The 21779-nt window shown below is 34.2% G+C and overlaps 1 protein-coding gene across 3 annotated transcripts in view; it reads right to left on the minus strand.

Annotated features, from left to right (window-relative positions):
- Positions 1–21779, minus strand: part of Sycp1 (synaptonemal complex protein 1) — a 119684-nt gene that overhangs the window by 14907 nt on the left and 82998 nt on the right. For all 3 annotated transcript variants that reach the window (XM_076932103.1, XM_034500314.2, XM_076932104.1), the window contains 8 exons: positions 20011–20073; positions 17731–17793; positions 17517–17579; positions 11401–11517; positions 10688–10798; positions 9372–9464; positions 8239–8313; positions 913–969 (listed from right to left, as the gene is read on the minus strand). In XM_076932103.1, the coding sequence (XP_076788218.1) occupies positions 913–969; positions 8239–8313; positions 9372–9464; positions 10688–10798; positions 11401–11517; positions 17517–17579; positions 17731–17793; positions 20011–20073 (642 nt within the window). The remainder of the gene's footprint in view (positions 1–912; positions 970–8238; positions 8314–9371; positions 9465–10687; positions 10799–11400; positions 11518–17516; positions 17580–17730; positions 17794–20010; positions 20074–21779) is intronic.

The following is a 21779-nucleotide window of genomic DNA, read 5'->3' on the forward strand; positions in this document are numbered from 1 at the left end:
GAACACTTCAAGACCCTGTCCCCTAACTGGGAGGCCTCACCATCCTAAGACAGGAGCTCAACCAATGGCTGTTGAGTATCCAAAGACGGGAAAGGGAGGCTGGGGTCCTTTGTTCCAACCTAAGGCAGGCACGGTTTCCGTAAGTTTTCCCAGCCTTCCCTTTTGAAAAAAATTAAAAAGGGAGACCTGTTGGGAGCTGACTTTTAGCAGAAAGCAACTATCATCTTTGCAGCCATCTTGAGCCATATACCCTGACAAGAGACTTTATTTTAAAAGGCTACAACAGCTGAGCACACTCTGATAAACATCTAGTTTATCCCACATCTTGTTTATCCCAAGCCGGGCAGTGTGGACCTCAACATATATAAATATACTTTATTATTGTTTTATTATTTTTCTGTATATGGTGAGATGGCTCAGCAAATAGCCTGCTGACCTTCATCCAATCCCCAGGACTCACATGATGGAAGAAAACCTGCTTCCAGAAATTGTCCTCTGTTTCTACACAGGAACTCTTTCAACACACACACACACACACACACACACACACACACACACCCACCCATGTGCACACACACACACACATATACACACAGAAAAAAATTTTAAAGAATTAAATTGCAGCAATCTGTAAATCTCCAAAACAAAACAAAATGACAAATGTATAAAATTTTTATCTAATGCCTTTAAATTAATATAGCAAGAAATAATTTTGGAAACAAAATTATGGTATCTTTTTTAAAGTTATTTTTTCTAGTTATGAGCAACAAGAACTATTTCTTACTATTGTTTAAAAACTGAGATATATCCCAGTGACAGAACATTTGCCTGACACATATAAGGGCCTAGGTCCAACATCCTGAGCTGAAAATATATTGTTTATAAAAAAATAGAATGGCATAAAACTCTTACCTTGTCTTTTTTATCTTTGAGAATTGCTGTGTTTTCCTTTGCCATTTTTAGTTTCTCCTATTAAAATTAAATAGCAAATTATCTAACAAATATTACTATTAACACAAATTAAAACAAACTATTTAAACAATCATTTCTATAGAGTTTTTATTTGGCTTTATCTTTTAGTTCTATTCCCTCTCTCCTGTACATCTGTGAAATCACTAGTGAGTTTTTTAAGCTTTAAATCTCAACTTTCTTACTTTTAAAATTTGAAATGGATGAAAAACCTACAAAGTAAGGGTTACACACAAGTACATAAATATAAGTTTCAAAAAGTCTAAATCATAGTCTATATTGAGAGATTCAGCCTGCTTTTCCTTTAGATGTTAAGAAAGTACATTTCATTGGTACTTTAAATAATGAACTAACTTTTAACACAAAGTATAAAGTAACATGTTGAGAAGCAAAAATACTCATAGTAGTAAGCTCCAAAAAGTATATAAACTTAAAAACAATATACAACTTTGGGTGAAAAATAGGATATGTGTATAGAAAGAGTCAAGAAAAAAATGAAGAGACTATGTTACAAGTATAGCACACTGGACTAGAGGAATTATTCAGTAGGTAAAGAAGAAAACCTAAGTCTTTCTTACAGATATAAAAATGTATTGTGATGATGGCTAGTTTTATGCCAACATAACATAGCTACAGTCCTTTTAAAAGAGGAAACCTCAACTGAGAAAATGCCACTGCCAGGTAAGCCTACAGTACATTTTCTTGATTGATGACATGGAAAGGCCTACCATTATATGTGATGCCATCACTGGGTAGTAATCCTAGGGGCACACAAGAAAACAGGCTGACAAGTCATGGGAAGCAAGGCACTAAGCAGCCTCCTCCACAGCCTCTGCTCATGTAATTTAGCCATTTGAAACAATGCTTTTATTTTTTTCCTTAGCTTTGTTTTTCTTTTTCTGCCTATTACCTTACCTGCCATGGCTATTTTTAGTAATAGTTTTACTTTCCTATTTTTAAACCCTTATATATTTCTTTTTATCTACTTTCACCTTTCAACTTTCGTATAGTTAGGATATATTTTTGTCTGTCCACTTTGTTCTTTTTCTATTCTCTTAGAAAAATGTCTAGGAGGTTCCTTCTGGTCTGGGCCTGGGCACAGAGCAAATCCCAGGCGGCAGCTCTGCCCCCAATCTCACAGAACCCAGAGGAAGTGGGCCTCCCAGGAGCTCTGTATCTTAGGTAAAGAAACAGCAACACCCATCCCAAACGGGGAGTAACTGGGACCCACTAGGACCCAGAAATTCACTCCTGGCCCGGAGCACTGGTTCCTTCCTGTCTGCACCTGAGCACTGAGCAGATCTTAGGGCACAGCTCTAACCCCAGTAGTAACACCCACTCCACACAGTTCTGATACAACCAAGATATTAGGAAGGACAGGCTCCAGTCAGAAACAGGGCAGATCCAGACGGCAAAAGACAAGCACAAGAGCATAAGCATCAGCAACCCAGGGTATTTGGCATCATTAGAACCTAGTTCTCCCACACTAGAAAGTTTTGAACTCCCCATATCACTAGGAAAGCAAGATTCAGATTTAAAATCACTTCTAATGATGATGATAGAGGAGTTTAAGAAGGACATAAATAACACTCTCAAAGAATTTGAGGAGAACACAGGTAAACAGGTAGAAGCCCTTAAAGAGGAAACACAAAATCCCTTTAAAAATTACAAGAGAACCAAACAGGTGAAGGAACTGAACAAAACCATCCAGGGCATAAAAATGGAAGCAGAGACAATAAAGAAATCACAAAGGGAGACTACCCTGGAGATAAAAAACCTAGGAAAGAAATCAGGGGTCATAGACACAAGCATCACCAACAGAATAAAAGAGATAGAAGAGAAAATCTCATGTGCAGAAGATACCATGGAAAACATTGACACAACTGTCAAAGAAAACGCAAAATACAAAAAGTTCTTAACACAAAACATCCAGGAAATCCAGGACACAATGAGAAGACCAAACCTAAGAATAATAGGTATAGATGAGAGTGAAGATTCCCAACTTAAAGAGCCAATAAATATCTTCAACAAAATTATAAAAGAAAACTTCCCTAACCTAAAGAACAAGATGCCCATAAACATACAAGAAGCCTACACAATGCCAAATAGACTAGACCAGAAAAGAAATACCTCCCATTGCATAATAATCAAAATACCAAGTGCATAAAACAAAGAAAGAATATTAAATTCAGTGAGGGAAAAAGGCCAAGTAACATATAAAGGCAGACCTATCAGAATTACACCAGACTTCTCACCAGATACTATAAAAGTGAGAAGATGCTAGACAGATGTCATACAGACCCTAAGAGATCACAAATGCCAGCCCAGGCTACTATACCTAGCAAAACCCTCAATTACCATAGATGGGGAAACCAAGATATTCCACGACAAAACCAAATTTACACAGTATCTTTCCATAAACCCTGCACTACAAAGGATAATTGTGGGAAAGCTCCAATACAAGGAGAGAAATTATACCCCAGAAAGAGCAAGAAAGTAACCCTCTTCCAACAAATCCAAAGGAAGATAGCCACACAAAGATAATTCCACCTCTAATAACAAAAATAACAGGAAGCAACAATCACTGTTCCTTAATATCTCTTAACATCAATGGACTCAATTCCACAATTAAAAAACACAGGCTTACAGACTGGATACGTAAACAGGACCCAGCATTTTGCTGCATACAGGAAACCCATGTCAGTGACAAAGAGAGACTCTATCTTAGAGTAAAAGGCTGGAAAACAACTTTTCAGGCAAATGGTCCTAAGAAACAAGCTGGAGTAGCCATTCTAAGATCTCCAGCCCAAGAACACAAAGGGAAGGACTCATGGCTCCACTTGTATAGGCAGTTGAGGGTGGCCTTGCCTGGCATCAGTGGAAGAGGATGGCCTTGGTGCCTGAAAGTTTGAATTCCCTAGTGTTGGGGAATTCGAGAGCAGGGAGGCAGGAATGGGAGGATGGTGGGAGCACACCCTCATAGTAATAGAAGGAGGGAGGATGGGGTAAGGAGTTTTTTAGGGGGGGAATGGGGGAGAAGATAACATTGAAAGGTAAATAGATAAAATATCCAATTTAAAAAAAAAACAGATAATGGGTCTGGCAATTGTAGTTCAGCAGTCGAGACTTTTTGTCAACAATTTATTATGGAAATTTCATATAATCCTCAAGGACAAGGTATTGTGGAAGAGGCCCACAGAACTTTGAAAAGATTGGTGAGACATACTGTTGCTGAGATAAAGAATAATGCGACCTGTGAGCTTGCTGAGTGTCCTGACAAGGGTGACTGGGGAGCTGTATTGGACATATGTTCCTGACCCACCTTTGTTTGACTATATCCCAGATGGGACAATCTGCCTTGCCTCAAGTTTTTAGACCTTGTGGGATAGAGAATTGAAAAGACAAACTGTGTCTCTTGTACTCTTCTTAAAGGTGCCCAGCTATTAGGACTCAATCATGTACTGGTCTAGAAATCAATCCAATATGGAAAATGACAGTCTACTTTTGGAAGACTGAATCTGGACTTTGTCAGGAACATATTTGGAAGCTAGCTGTAGCTCACTATAATATTTGGATAGCAAGAGATAATGTTGGGACAAGATCTGGATTTCAAACAAGGGTTAGTACATGTTTTAAGGCTCTTTTAATTGTCAAGCTAAAATTGGTTTTGTCTCTTCTACAGCATTTATTGTAAGTTGCATTGACTGTATAATTTCCAATTATGTTAGTGTGTTGAAACCTGGCATGTCTGTTACTGGGATCTATCAACCAGCTTTTGTCTCATGCCCTGAGTATTAGAAAACCTTGATACTCTGAAAAAAGCTTGAAAGTGCTAGAAGGAGTGAGTTAGGCTTTAAGCAGAAGCAAGAGGGTAGCAGGCTTAATTATTGCTGGTATAACAATTAATTGCTAGCACCATTGCTTCTGCAATAGCATTGACACACAGAGTCAAGATAACTATTTTTGTTAACCATCTAGCAAAAAATGTTAGTAATGTATTGAGTATACAAAAGAATTTATATAGGTATCTGGAACAACAAATGATGCTCTATAACCCATTCAAATTATCTGAAGGAGGTTCAGGGTTCAAGAGTTAGGGGCCATCTCAAATGTCATGACAAATATTATTGGAGTAGTGTTACTTTTGAAATTCACAATAATTGTCATTATAATTAGAAAAAGTTTAAAGACACCTGTAGACTATTTGGCATAATCCTAACACCTCTCTGGGTATGTTAACTTTGCATAATGAGATTATGAATTTAAAGAATGCTGCTCTGTTGAGCTTTGATGCTGCAAATAATGCCAATAAAATTATCCATGGCCTGAGCTCAGTATTTCCATTTTGGACAAACCTCAGGAATGGCATATATAACTTGATCAGGCTAGAACTTCTTGTCCTGGGAATACTTTTATTCCTGCCCATTGTGTTAAAGCTTATCTTTAACAACATCAACATGTTGGCAGCCAAAGTACATGGCTTAAACCTGAAAATGGACCCTCAGACAAAGTTATTAAATTAACAGGCTGGCAAGCCAAGGACAGGTAAGATTCTGCACAGAGCCTTACCAACCTAAGACAGAAGAAGTGCACTGCCTTTGATAATCCATATTCTATGATGGGTAAGGAAAGCATTCTTGTCAGAATGACCAAAGACAGGCTCAGTATTATTAATGAAATAAAAAAGGAGGAGAGGTGGAGAGCCTTTGGGGCTGCTTGGCAAGGAGCTGACATGGGCCAAGGACAAGGAAAGGGGTTCCTTGACAGGAATATGACATTGGCCAAGGACAAGGAAGTAGGCTTCAAGCAGGAATCTGACATTAGACTAGAACAAAGAAGTAATTTCAGACAGGATTCTACATTTTAGACTAGAACCAGGAAGTAGGCTTCAGACATGAAAATGACCTTGGGCTAGGATAGGGAAGTAGGCTCAGATACTTTGGTCATCCTGATAAGACTTTAGAAACAGTGATCTTGGGAGTATTCACAGAACTGGGTTTAATGCCTTACTTTTTCTTTGACTATTTGTGTTTATTGTATTGCTTGTTCCTCGACTATTTGCATCTATTGTATTGCTAGACCCTCAACCTAGAAGTGACCTTATTACATGCATGTAATCAAAATGGTATAAAAGCATAAAGAAGAAGGGGGTATAGAATGGGGGTTCTAGGGAGGGGAAATGGGGAAAGGGGATGACATCTGTACTGTAAATAAATAAAATATCCAATAAAAAAGAAAAATGTCTAAGAAACCAGCCATATGGATGGAAAAGTTAGAAATATGAAAGAAAAATCAGCAAGGAATTCATATAAAAAGTATTAGAAATTTAAAATTCAATGAATAATATTTTAAAATGCAATGGAAAGAGTCAAGCAGAAGAAAGAATATTGGGGATATAGAACAAGGTTGATGAAATACATTCAGACATCAATAAGAAAACAATAAGCATGAGGACAATGTAATGTCTAAGACCTTAAGGATATGAACAAGGCACAAAACCTAGGAATTCATGGGGTAGTAGAACCTGAAACAAACTCTAATGAAATTATAATATCTCAAGGCTAAATAAGAAATTCTTCAAAGACAAGAGACATTTAGAACCCCAAATAAACAACACCAAACAAGAACCTCTCCATGGCATTATATTCAAGATGTCAAAAATCAGAAAGAAATAAACATATTAAAAAGCTATAAGGGGAAATGGCAACTTATATGCAAAGATGAAAACATCAGAAAACATCAAGTGTCTGCCTCTCAGCAACCCTAACAGCCAAGAAACCTGAAAAGTTTCAAGAACCAATAGTGTTAACCGAGATCACTATACCTAGCAAAACTGACATTTTAAAAGTGACATATAAAGCATATGGCAAGACAAACACAAACTAAAGCAATTTATGAATACTAAGCCAACCCTATATATTAGATAAAGAAACACTATACACATTGGAAAAAAGAAAAATTGTCTTCAATCAAGAAAGTACAGGAAAAATAAACTACATGTGAGGAAAAGATGAGAAAAGGAGAGCTAAGAAGGAATTCATTATGCCCATCACAATAAACCAGCAAGCACTAATACTAATTTTAATACTAATAGGAAAAAAGAGGAAATTAAAATTCAAATACCAGAAAAATAGCAATCACTGAAATTAGTAAAAGGAAATAAAAACCTCAGTATTTATTTTAAATGTAAATGGGCTCAATACACCAGTAAGTATAGACTGGCAAGTCTATAACTGGTTCTAAAATTAGATACATATGTGTATATATATATATATATATATATATATATATATATATATATATATATATATATGTGTGTATATATATGAGAACACTTTAAAAACTGACATTTTAACACCTAAATTGTGCAAGATTTTTTCCCATAATGAAAAAGACAAAGGACTTAAGTACAGAACAAAGTTACTGAGGCTTCAAGCTGAAACAATACTTTACTACCCAATTGTTGCATAGGTAATAGAACAGGTTTTGAAATCATGCAAAATTAAACTAATTCTAGCTATTCTAGTTTCTTATGTAACCTTGAATATATAACCTAATCATTACAAAAAAGATAGTAAATAACACATATGCTGTTTAATAATTATTAACTAGTTATAAATACTCAGCAGAATATATGCCATACAAAAAAATTTTACAGGAGATTTGGTATTTTAAGTATTAGTCATACCATCTTGCAAAAACTACAAAATACCATGAAGGATGTAAGAAATTTTTTTAACTATGAATAGTTTTTGAAAACTCATATTAAATATATAAGCATTTACTATGAGACAGTATTTCCATTTTTAACACTTTTAATTATGTGTGCCTATCTGAATTGGGTGTGTGTATTCAAGAGCAGGTGCCCACGAGAGGCTAGAGGTATTTGATTTTCCCCTGGAGTTGCAATTATAAGCAGCTGTAAGCTGCATGGAGTGGGTGCTGGAAACTGAACTTGGATCCTCTGTAAACAAGTACATGTTCTTGAGAATCATCTCTCCTACCCTTGAGATATTCTCAAATCAATACTGCATATCTAAAAGCATTTCTATTTTTGAAAGTATGTATTTATAAAGTATATATACATATTATATATATTTACATGAAATATGTAAAATACTTATAGGGAAAGATAGAGAAAAGCTGTATTTTCTTACTATTAATTACCAAAATTTATCAAAATGTTTGATAATATAACATTTGTAAGACATCAAGTTGAACCATACCAAAATCCTACAGTTATCTTCTACATAATGCCACAAAACTTACTTTTTCTTCTTTTTCTACTTCAAGTTGCTTCTTAAGGGATACAAGTTCGTTTTTGATATTAGATAGTTCAGTCTCCTAAAGACAAATAAAGATGAAGTGCATAAGTGCTTCTACATTTTCTCAAATCAATAAAACTGTAATCTAGTGCTCCATATAAATTCAGCTCTAGAAAGAATTAACTCAGAAAATACGAACATTGGTAATAGAACATAACCTAACTCAATATAATAAGTTTCAAGTTTTTCATAGTTTTCTCTAAAGACTAAAGTGGTATATCTATACATATAAAGAAACATATACTCACATTCTCTAATTCTACCCCACACTCCTCTCCTAAACATCAAGGCTTTAAATTCAGTTTAACTGACTTTTTAACACCTCTGTTGAAAAGACACTTTAGCCCCTCCAGTCCTTTTTCTAATTCTTCCATTGGGGACCCCATGCTCAGTCCAATGGCTGTAAGCATCCGCCTCTGTATTTGTCAGGCTCTGACAGAGCCTTTCAGGAGACAGCTATATCAAGCTCCTGTCAGCACTCACTTCTTGGCATCTACAATGGTGTCTGGGTTTAGTGACTGTATGTGGGATATATCCCCAGGCAGGGCAGTCTCTGGATGGCCATTTTTACTATATTAATCCTGCCAATCCATGAGCATTAGCAAAAGCACTAAAGGAGCTGAAGAGATTTGTAACCCCATTGGAAGAACAACAATATCAACCAACCAGACCTACCCCGCCCCCCCAGAGCTCCTAGGGACTAAACCACCAACCAAAGAGTACCCATGGAGGGACTCATGGCTCCAGCCACATATATAGCAAAGAATGGCCTTGTCAGGCATCAGTGGGAGGAGAGGCCCTTGGTCCTGTGAAGGCTTGATACCCCAGTATAGGGAAATTCGAGGGCAGGGAAGCAGGAGTGGTCGGGGAGGGGGAAACACCCTCATAGAAGCAAGAGAGGGGAGATGGGATAGGGTGTTTTGGGGGTGGGGACCAGGAAAGGAGACAACATTTGAAATGTAAATAAAGAAAACATCCAACAGAAAAAAAAAAAGAAAAAAAAAGAAATGCAAATAAAAATAAAACATTTAAAGCAAAAAAAATTTGTCTTTATTAATATTTGTTATGTTATCTTACCAAAGCAACCTTTGCTGATGAGAGTTCTTGTTCTCTGTTTTTATAAAGTCCTAATTCTGAGTCTCTTTCTTCAACAATCTTATCATATTGGTGCTGAATTAAACAAAAAAGGCATTTCAAGCATATTAAAATGGAATAAATTATGTTTTATAAGATTGGTATGCTACAACAGAAGAAAAGTATCACTATAAATTTATGTGAATATGTATCTTCATATATATTCTAACAACCTAAACAGTGAAACATAAATAAGTTTAGTATACAGTCTAACACAACAAGAAATAGTCACTTTAATTGGAAACACTGTATTTCACTAAGAAGTACAGCTAAGGTGGATAAATTCACCATGTCCATAAACCTACACTTGGGAGGCTGGGACTTGATTATCACAAATTAATGTCAATCTGGGCTACAAAGTCAGTCTTGTTCAATATGAATATAACACCAAAATGTCTTAGAATCTAAGACCAGAAACACAATACAAGCCTTAAATTTATTTTTGTCATGACAAAAATAAATAAATAAATAAATAAAAGATAAGACTATTTAAATCAGGTCAAAAGGACTTGCTTAACAGTTTGAAGAGGCTCTTCCTGGACAAAGACAAAACAACTTTTCATTATGGACTATAAACTTCACTAGATTGAAACATTCCAAATTTGAATCTATTAGCTTATAATATTACTTAAAGTCTGCAATCAAATTCCTATTAATACATTACCTCATAATAACATTAGATTCTGGTACTAATTTTTAAAAATTAGTATGTGAGGGCACCCTACTTCCTTTCCAAATTTGAAGGAAAGTAAATCTTTCTTAAAAGAAGAATGACTCAAACAATACAAAAATAAAATGTGCTCACAACAAATATTAAGTCTTTCCCCAGGTTGGAGAGATGGGTCAGCCATTAAAGGCTAGGCTCACAACCATATGTTTTTTCTTTAATTTTTCCCATGATAAGATTTGTTCAGCTTGTAAACATTAGATACACTTAGCATATAGAAATATTACTGAGAAATATCCTGGGTATGTAGTTAATAAAAGATGGTAAGTGCTATGATACTACTAGAAAAATTCAGAAAACATGACTACTTCTCTTTACTATAAATGATAACAAAATATTTACTAGAGAATGTAGCACCTCAGTTCAACTTTGAATGGTTAAGATCTGAACTTAAAGAAACAGGGGATAAATAATATTCACACGATAATTAGTTACTGTTGTACAGAAAATACTTCTTTGATTAATAAGATGACTGCCTTAAGTTCATTTTAATAGAAATATGCTCTAAGTATTAATTTTATTATATTGTTACCTTATGTTTTTCCATAAGTGCTACCATTTCAGCTATTTTATGTTGGCATCGTAAATCAATTTCTTTCTGTAACTTTACCGCTTCATCAACTGTTGCTTTGGCTTTCTCAACCTATCAAATTTTTAAAAAGATATTTCTTTTTATTTATTGGTGCTGAACCTTACACCAAATTTTAAAAATTTATCATTTCCATTTAATAATCATATATTGAACTTACATAAAATATAAAACTAAAGCAGGAGAAAATTAGAAATGAAACAAATAAAAAAGGACTTGTTTTGATTTATTTTAGAATGCTTCAAAAAGTAAAATGTATTATAAATACTTTCATAAATATTTTAAAATTTTAAAATTACATGTTACTCAGTATTTAAATATTTAGAATAATACTTTCCATATCTGATAATTTTCCTTATAAATCTATTAAAACTTATTATATAACAATTTAAAAGTTAACAGTACTTTTTCTTATTTTTGGAGACAGGGTTTTTCTGTGTAGCCCTGGCTGTCCTGGAACTCACTCTGTAGACCAGGCTGGCCTCAAACTCACAGAGATCCACTTGCCTCTGCCTCCTCAGTGCTGGAGTTAAAGGCATGCACCACCACCACCACCACCACCACCACCCTCAGCCCCAGCCAAAGTACTAATTTTTAAAACTAATCAACAAACATTTTTAGCACAATAAGTTTTTGACATATTTAGCCTTTTCTACCTCTCCCAAAAGCTTTCCTTCTGATATATTTTTGTTCTCAATTTCTTTCTGGTAGCTGTTAGTCATTTCTTCAAATTTTTGCTTGGTACTTTCTAATTCCAACTCTAACTTATTGACCTATAAGTAAAGAAAGTAACATTAATTTTAGTAAATTCCATAGACTACTTGAAAATAGTCCATATTCACCTATAGTTTTGTAAATCCTAGGATTCTTGAAAATTATGATTGAATCATTTTCTTACATTTTTTTTTTCATATACAGAGATGTGTTTCAATTTTCAAAGTCTAACTTGATTCTTAAAATATGGATTTAATCTTGCCAAGCAATACAATATAAACAACCATTTTTTATTTCAAAACATTTTACTTAAAAATTATAAGTAATATTCCATAAAAATATGTACAAGATTCCACAGCAAATATTCCATAGCAAATTCTGTCAGACTGAATTAAGCTTTAAATCTAATTCTGAGTAGCTTTCAGCTTTTCCTTCAAAGTGAAACATGTAAGCGTACTATATATTTGAACTTACAAATAGCAAGGCACATGAAAATAAAATGGTTCACCATGTCCCTTGTGGTGATAAGGACATAGTGGCAACAGCAGCTGCAGGAGGCAAGGCTAGTAGATGAAAATTCACTGTGGCTAACCCACCCAGAAAGGAGCTCATAACAAAAAATGCATTTATTTGAAAGAGTCTTGGAGTTTGCAAAGTAAACCTGGCATGCATACGGGTTTCTTACACATGGATGTAAGTCAATACATTCCATCTGGTTAATATTAGCTAAGTTACCACTTCTTCATGAAATTAAAACTACCTAGAAAAATCAGATCTTTCACCAGTGGCAAAACTCAGGTGTCTTAAGAGCTCTTTGGCATCTACTGTGATTCTATGCCCAATCAAAGACTACTTCCTACCCCCATTCACAAGTACATCTCCCAGGACATCTCCCCTAACCAAGATAGGGGCCTTTCTCACAGGTGTGGATTCTTGCCCTGTTATCTTTGTTTCTGGGTTATTATCACATATTTATTTTTAATTAATTTCTTTTTCATTTTCTTTTTTTCTTCTTTTTTCCTCTTTAGACAAAGTCTCTCTATGTAGCTCTGGCTGTTCTCGCAACTAACTATACACATCAGGCTGGCCTTGAATTCACAGAACTATGCCTGTCTCTGACTCTGCCTCCTGAGTGTTGGAAATAAAGGTATGTACCACCATGCCTAGCCCTTAATAAATTTCTTAATAATATTTATGTTGGTATGTTTTAATTTATTTTTAATCAACTCTTCCAACTGAAACCCCGTGCATTAAAATAAATATATATTGTATGTTTTCTGTAAAGAATGCTTTTAATTTTTTTGCCTTCTCATATTTTATATATTATATAAAATGCCTCAAATATAGTAATTATCAAGAGATACAAAGAACCCTGAACCAGCACCTACTGCCAAGATTCACTTTACCTGAGAAATAAATTATAACTAATGTGTCACAGCAGGTGACAAGAATACCATCAAGAAGACATAGTGTTAACAGTCAACCGGAAAGTATTCAGTATTCATAAATCAACTATTAACTCTAAGGTACAAATATTACCAATATCTTCTTTGGTTTCCCCTATAGTTTCCTCAAAATGGCTACTAGTATTCTTAATATCTATAAAGACTGTTTTAGTATTTTAAAACTTTTTATTATATTAATCTACTTATAGAGTCAGAAGAGTGACATCACATGCATGTGGAGGTCAGAGAACAACTTGCAGGAGTCAGTTTTCTCTTTGTACCATGTGGACCCAGGAATCTGACTCTGGTTCTCAGGTTTAGTGGCAGTTGCCTTTAGCTACTGAACCATCTGTTAACACAGTAAATATTATTTAATACTTTTTCTGTTTTATATGTTTCCTCAAATACTATTTGATCTGTTTTATATATTTCCTCAAATAACTATTTGTTCTTGAAATTTATCCAATACTTTCATGGTATATATATTCTTTCTTTTACTTTTTTTGATGCAAAGCTTGTACCAAATAGTTTTATATATATATATATATATATATATATATATATATATATGTATATATATATGTATATATATATACATATATATATATTACAGTTTGTTCATTTTCTCTGATTAGTATTCAATTACATGAATATATCACAGATTGTTTATGTATTCAATTATTCTTATATCCTTAATTAATGCTATGTTCTTAATAACATCTGTGGTACAAATGTATAGTATTTTTCTATGATAAGTACCTAAAATTGAAATGTCTGAATCATGGGCATGTTTAAACTTTACTATAAGATATTCTCATTATCTTCCTAGTATTTAACAATTTAAATTACCAACAGCAAGGCCAGAGAAATAGCTAGGTAGGTAAAAGCACTTATTGTACAAGCATAGCAACTTGAGTTTAATCCCCAGAACCCATATAAAGGTGAAAGGAGAAAAACTACTCCACAAAAATTTTCTCTGCCCTTGACATGTGTGCTATGCCACACATGGATGCACACTACCCCACCCCAAGCTCGCTCTTTCTGTCATACACACACACACACACACACACACACACACAGAGAGAAAGAGAGAGAGAGAGAGAGAGAGAGAGAGAGAGAGAGATTTGAAAACTTTAAAAATAAATGAATCCCTAACTGCAGACTATGACTTCTGCCTGTTTCACATACTTATCAAGAGTTCATAGTATCAAACAAATGTATGAAAAGGGTCACTAGAAAATTGTGTTCTCCCTCATAGAAGCAGGGGAGTGGGGATAAGATAGGGGCTTGGGGGGGGGGGTACCGGGAAAGGGAATAACATTTGAAATGTAAATAAAAAATATATAATAAAATAGAATTAAAATACAAACAAAAATAAATAAAAATTTTAGCACCAGAAAAAAATTGTGTTCTAAAGCAAATATGTTATTAGAGATAAAGAAAATAACCTTAAATAAATTTATATCATATATAAGATATATACCAAATATTCATAACAAGTTCCATCTTATATAATAAAAAGCTTTAATTGTTAATAACTACAAAATTACAAAAAATAAAAACATAATAACTACACAATAATGTGGCCTTACAATAAAGTTGAATTACCAAAAAGAGAAATTCATAATCATGTGAAATATTTTAAACATACACAATCAAAAGGATATATAAATCTAATGACATGGTTCACAATCTTGTTAATTAGCTATTTCACATAACAAATGTAGAATGTACCTTATCTGAAGGTACATAAGCCATGTTTACAAAACATTGTATGGATACAATGGAAAAACAGACCGTGAATTTGAGGAGAGCAGGGAGAGGTGTATGAGAGGGTTTGGAAGGAGGAAAGGAAAGGGAAGAATATTGTAATTATAATCTCAAAGCATTTAAAGAATTGGGCATTGTAGAGTTTATAAGTTTATAATGCCTATCTAGTACAAAGGATAGGGATGAAAATATAACTATTTCCATATGTGTGTGTGTGTGTGTGTGTGTGTGTATGTGTAGCCGACAGAAGGCGGCTATCATCCTTGCAGCCATCTTGAGCCATATACCCTGACAAGAGACTTGATTAAATCAGCCTACAACAGCTGAGCACACTATGATAACATCTTGCTTTAGATACCCAGGATCTTATCTTGGGTGTGTGAGACTTAAGGGTGTGATTTAGAGACTTAAGGGTGTGATTTAGGCTTAAGGGGGTGACTTAGAGATCAGATTTAGAGACAAGCCCTAAGGGCATGACTTAAAGGCATGACTTAGAAGTGTGGCTTAGAAGTGAGACTTACAAAAGTCGAGAGGCAGACAGAAGAAAGCAACAGATTATTAGGCACTTGGAAGTACAACTTGGAACTCAGAATTAGGTTAGACAGTACACAGTACAACTTGGAACTAGGAACTAGGTTAGAGAGTACAACTTAGAGTACAACTTGGAGTAGGAATTAGGCATTGAGGAAGAAGACACTTGGACTAGAGAACTCAGAAAAATTATTATTAGGTATTAGGCACTTGGCACTTGGAGGAAGAACTTGGAATGAGACATTAGGTACTTAACACTTGGAAGAAGTAACTTGGAACTTGGAGGCACTAGGGACTAGGAACTCAAGACTTGGGACTTGGAAAGAAGAAGAGAGACTGAAGAATAAACAGGATTGAATCACACTCTGTCTAGTCTCTATTCCTCGAGTCTGTCCTCACTCTCTCTCTTGCTGAACCCCAACCCGCAGACCAGAGCAGCTTGGGGCAGTGCGGGCTCTAACAATTTAGCCCCCAAGGCTCTTGGCAGTGCGGGTTCCAACACTGATAGAGCGGTCCACAACATTTCTGGACCCCAAACGTGGGGCAGCTCGGGCCTCAACATTTTTGGTCCCCAAGCGTGGGGCAGAGTGGTCCTCAACATACATACATACATATATATATATATATATATACACACACACACATATATATGTATGTACTTAAAATATATTTTGCTTATATATGCTTATATATTTTGCTTCATGTTATATGAAGTAGTAAAGAATTTCTGTGTGAATGGTTGTGCATATGCATGAATATATGCATTTATGGAGGCCAGAGAATTAGAAATAATATTTAATATTTAATAATATTTAATATTTTCCATTTCTGGTGCTTTTCATTCTTTTCAGTAATCTAGATTTCAGTTTAATGTTATTTTTTTCAGCCTCAAGAGTTCCTTCAACACTTCTTGAGCATAGATTTTAATATTAATTTTCCTGTATACAAAGGCCTATCGTGACAGCTTATTTCCTTCAGCATTTTATATATGTCATTCCTTTGTTTGTGTTGTGTCGATGGGTCTTACATAAGATCCATTATTATTTGTATCACAGTTCTACAGTCTGACATTTTTCAGTGTGATTTTAATTCCTGTTTATCTTTGGTTTAGCACTTTGACTATTAAAACTTGATATATTTTTCATTCTATTTACCTTGTTTGGAGATTGCTGATACCCAAATTTATGTTTTTCAAGTTTTTTTGTTTAATCAAAATCCAAAACTTTGTAATGTAGCCACAGGTAAGTTACTCACGCCCCAGTGGACATCTTCCTACTCATACACATACACCCTGGTTAAATCCATTGTGTCACAAAGCAAAAACTAAACAAAAATGAAAGGAAACGGGTTCTAGGTAGAGGCAGGGCTAATTGGTAGAATGGGAGGGGCATAGGACAAGAAGTGAGGAATGAATGTAATCAGAATGTATTATAAACATGTACAAAATTGTCAGAGTATAAATTTATTTTAAAATAAAACAATAAAACTCTAGTAAGTTCCCCACAAATAATTTCCTTTTGTCCTTTTCTTCTCTATTCCTCAGAGATTCTATTTACATATTTTAAAACACTTGATGCTATTCTATAGTCCTATGAGGTACTGTTCTCTTTAAAAAAAAAAAACAAAAAACCATAGGTTTCCATCCTCAACCAATAAGTTATTTGCAATTGATATGCTCTGACAAAGAAAAAATCAAAACTTTCCCCAATGGAGTCTCACTAGGCATATTAACATACTCCAAGGCAAGCCCCATACCAATGAGTAGCTGGCCAATACAAAACAAACTCAATAATATTTTAATAAGCCTTTTATCACATTTTGCTTTGGGGATTTTGCATCTTGTCTTTTGTTTATTTATTTTGATTTCAGTTTTTGTAGGGTTTGTGTGTACTTCTTTTTCTGTTTTTATAAAGAGAGAAAAAAGAACAAATTTTAGTGAGTAGGGAAGTGGGTATGAGCTAGATGAAATTGGGGGAGGAGATAAACATGATCAAAAATATATGAAAAAATTTTTTAAATAAAAAATATACAGATTCCATGCTTAACTGTTTTAGAATATATGTGTTAAAAAATTAAAACATATATAATATACCTAGAACATGCAAACATGTATTTTTAAATTGGTCACATGGTTCTGACTCAGCTAAATCAGAATAAAAATTCTGTCATATCTATAAAACTTAATTTCTCCATTACAAAAATACAATAGTATTGAAGGGTAAACATTAAGTTATAAATAAGTAGTATAGTATTTCTAAAGTCTCATGTATCTAACCAGCATTTAAGAAAACAAAAATAAAAATGTCAAATACCTTTATCTCATAAGCATTCAGTTGTTTGTTTTCTGCTGAACTCTTTTTTTTCAAGGTTTTATTCTATGGAAAGTTAATTATAGTTAATAATTACAAAGTTGATTAAGACTTACAGTACCAATGACTTACACTTAAATCACTACAAATGAATGCATTGCTCTCTAAAACGATAGTGAAAATATTGGGATGATTTTAAGAACATTAGAAAACTTACCTCCTGGTGAAGCTCTTCAATATTCTTGCTTTTATTTTCAACTTGTTTCTTTAAGTTATTACACTGTAAAATTATTTTTTAAATGATACAATTTTACTCAATATTCTAATCAAAACAAACAATTTGAAACTAATATATTGTATGAAGTAACATCATTTGTGATTTCAAATCATTCTGTCGATATAAAAATATAGATTTTAATAAACATGAGTATATAAATATAACATTTCTTAATCTATTTAATAAATATAAATTAAACAATTTTAAGTAAAATATGCCTCTTGGTCAAGCTTATATAGAAGACTGGATCATATTACTAGAAGGACTGGGAAAAGCATCAGTAATGGTAAGAATAAAAATACTGTCTTCTTCATTACTCATTATTTCTACTCTCATTTTTGAGATTCTAATGTTATTAAAGTTGGAAGAGAAGTATAATATGATATCCTACCTCCGCAGAATTCCAATTCCTCTTCCTGACATACTAACTAGCCATTTCTTACTATGTTACTTGGTGGAGTCATTTCATTTGAGTACATGCAAAACTGAATTAAACTGTGTTAGTCCAGCTCTCTTACTCTCCTATTCTCTTACACTCTTATTCTCTTCCCTCTCTATCCCTTCTTTCTCCATTCTCCTCTCCACTGTCTCTCCAGGTCCTCCCACCCCTCCCGCCTTTCTCTGTCTCTATTCACTTCAACTCCCCCATGCCCTAAATAAACTCTATTCCATACTTTAATATATATATATATATATATATATATATATATATATATATCCATGAAACATTTAAGGACCAAAAAAGCAGCACAGATTTCTAAAAGGCCCTAAAATATCATATATACAAATTGTTTTAATATCCATTAGAGTCAAAGAACTCTCAGACACACAAAAAAAATTTAGTCTCCTTCATTAGAGCCAAATATTGTTAAATATTTTTCTTGTAATACACATGGCCACAGTTAGCTAATATTCTGAATATACGTGAATCTTATATGGCATTGCTCTTTATGCTTACAAGAGATTACTCTTTAAATTAGTGTCTCACTATGTGCCCAAATTTACTCCAAACCATGGTCTTCCTATCCTAGCCTCCTGTAAACTGGTATTACAGGGATGTACCACTGTTTCTGGCTTCAAGTAGTTTATCTAAAACTTTGCCTGTCCAAAGCTGAAGATTGAGAATAATTTTGAAAGAAAATTAAGAAAAAAAAAGCTTCATAAAAAATGGAAAGCATTTCTCTGATTTTTCACACTGATTTGACACATTGGTACCAGGCTTGGTAACATATATCTTTAATACTAGCACAAACCCATCTCTATAAGTTCAAGGCCAGTGTGGTTCACTATTCCAGGACAGTCAAGGTTACAATGTTAAGACTCTGTCTCAATAAATAAATGAAAATAAATAAAAACCATTGCAATAGGTAAAACTTTCCATGAAATTTTTATTAAAAAGATTAAGCATTTTTATTTTGGCAGAAAGGCTACTTATATCCTCATGATGAGCTTCCTAATAAATCTACAACTATTTTATTTACAAGCCGAATTAATTTTTTTCCTTCAGTTGTAAAACAGAATGATGGGTATTATTCATTAGAGGTAAAGACTTCAGTGAATTATATTTTCTAGAGAATTATTCATTGTATGGAAAATTAAGTATAGAACAAGTTATATAGTGAAATTAGAAAAAGAAAAACCCAGATAAATAAAAACCATTTTAAATAACGAGGGTAGAAATTTTTCTGCAGCTCAATTATGGAAATGAGCAAAATAGCTGAATGATTTCTAGAAGTATCTTGTTATTTTAAGACTATTCACAATGAATGTAGCTACTTATGAGTGTACAATTTTAGGGAAAAAAAGCTAAAATAGGGTTGAATAAATTTTTCTCGTTAAAGACCTAATCAAAATTGGTGAGTCTAGAGTCTCTTCAAAGAAATATCAATAAAAGAACTGTATTGGGTCTAGAGAGATGGCTTGGCAGTTGAGAGTACTGGCTGCTCTTTCAGAGGATTTGGGTTCAATTTCCAGCACCCACATAACAACTCACAACTCTCTCAAACTCCAGTTCCTGAGGATCTGACACCCTTATACAAACAAAACAACAATGCACATAAAATAAAAATAAATAATAAAAAATATTTTTAAAAAACAAAGCACTTTATTATTCCTCAAAGTCTTCTAAAGGAGAATAATAGAAAGGCTGGTCCTTCAAAATCCTGTCATATATTTTCACAAAATTCTTATTCCCAAAAAATTTAAGTAATTTGATAATACCTTATTTTCTAATATCTTCATCTGTTTTTCTTTCTTTAAAACTTCACATTCAATGATTCGAGCCTAAAAAAGTTATTTGAAATCATATTTAAAATACTAATTAGAATTACATTTTCTTAATGTATTTTAGAATGAAATTATATAGTTTTACGTATTTACAAAAACATTTATCTGCTCATCCAGTTTGTTTCATTGTCCTTTTAAAAAAGAATATACTTTTCTGTAATGTGTTAACTACCATAATATTTTGCAACATATATGCTTTAAACTATATATAGTTTTGTTTTGCTTTGTTTGAGACAGGGTTTCTCTGTGTATCTCTGGCTGTCCTGGAACATATTCCATAGACCAGGCTGGCCTCAAACGCATGGAGATATATGCCTGCTTATGCCTCCTGCGTGCTGGGATTAAAAGCTTATGCCACCCAGCATAAATTATATTGTACATAAATCATATAAAACTCAGTAAAATATAAAGGATAAGTATTATTACTTCTATTTGAAGACACGAAGAAAGTAGAGTTCAGATAGGTAAAGTATGTGCAAAACAACCATCTAAACTAAGGGAGTGTAATTCAACTAATTGCTAAGGAAACTATCTAAAAATATTTATAATTTCATCTGAAAACTGCTTTAATTAGTAAAGTGAAATTCAACTGCAGAAAACAGAAATAAGCTAATATACATCACATATTTAACCTCATGCCTAACTACCAGTATTTTCTTTTTAAAAAGATTTTTCTTATTACTTTGAATTGTGTGTGTGTGTGTGTGTGTATGTGCGCGCGCGCAAAGGGATGGGGCGCTGTGCACATAAATGCAAATACCCATGGAGTTCAGAGGAAGGTGTCAGGTCCCTGCAGCTAGAGTACATATATAGGCAGCTGTGAGTTTCCAAACAGTATGGGTGCTGTAGAACAAAGGTATTTCGTAAAGAGCATTTCTTGCTCTTAAATGCTTGAGCCATCTCTCCAGTCCCCTTATCACTAATATTTTCTATACTAATAAAAGAATTATTACAAATTATACTTTAAATTCTTCATGTTCCCCTCCCCAGCCCCCACTCTCATGTATATGTGTTATACATACTTGTATGCTATACATGTGAGATATGATCTCTCACTGAGCTTGAGGCTTATCAATTTGTTTAAGCTGGCTAACAAATGAACTCCAGAGATGAACCTGTCTCTACCTTCCCAGAGCTAGGATTTAAGACTTTGTGCCCTTGTGCTCACCTTTTATGTGGGTGCTAGGAATCTGAAAGGAGGTCCAGCGATTGGCCCAAATTGGGACCCATCTCAAGGGGAGGCTCCCAGACCTGACACTATTACTGATGCTATGATGTACTTACAGACAGGAGCCTAGCATGGCTGCCCTCTGAGAGGCCCAACAAGCAGCTGACTAAGACAGAAGCAGATACTTGCACCCAACTAATAGTCTGAAGTCAGGGGCCCCTGTGGTTGAATTAGGGAAAGACTGGAAGAAGTTGAGGAGGAGGGTGACCCCATAGGAAAAACAGCAGTCTCAACAAACTGGAACCCTGAGATCTCTCAAAAATGGAGACACATGTAGACAGTCTACATTAGCTAGTCCGAGGTCCTGACATATATACAGCAGACGACTGCCTGGTCTGGCCTCAATGAAGGGAAGACCCACCTAACCCTTGAGAGACTTGAGGCCCCAGGGAGTGGGGTGTAAGGGGTGTCGGGGGACAGTCTCTTGGAGTTGGGGGAGGAGGAATGGGTTGAGTAACTGTCAGAGGGCAGAATG

Source organism: Arvicanthis niloticus, chromosome 4 (assembly GCF_011762505.2).
Source record: "Arvicanthis niloticus isolate mArvNil1 chromosome 4, mArvNil1.pat.X, whole genome shotgun sequence".
NCBI classification, from domain to species: Eukaryota; Metazoa; Chordata; class Mammalia; order Rodentia; family Muridae; genus Arvicanthis; species Arvicanthis niloticus.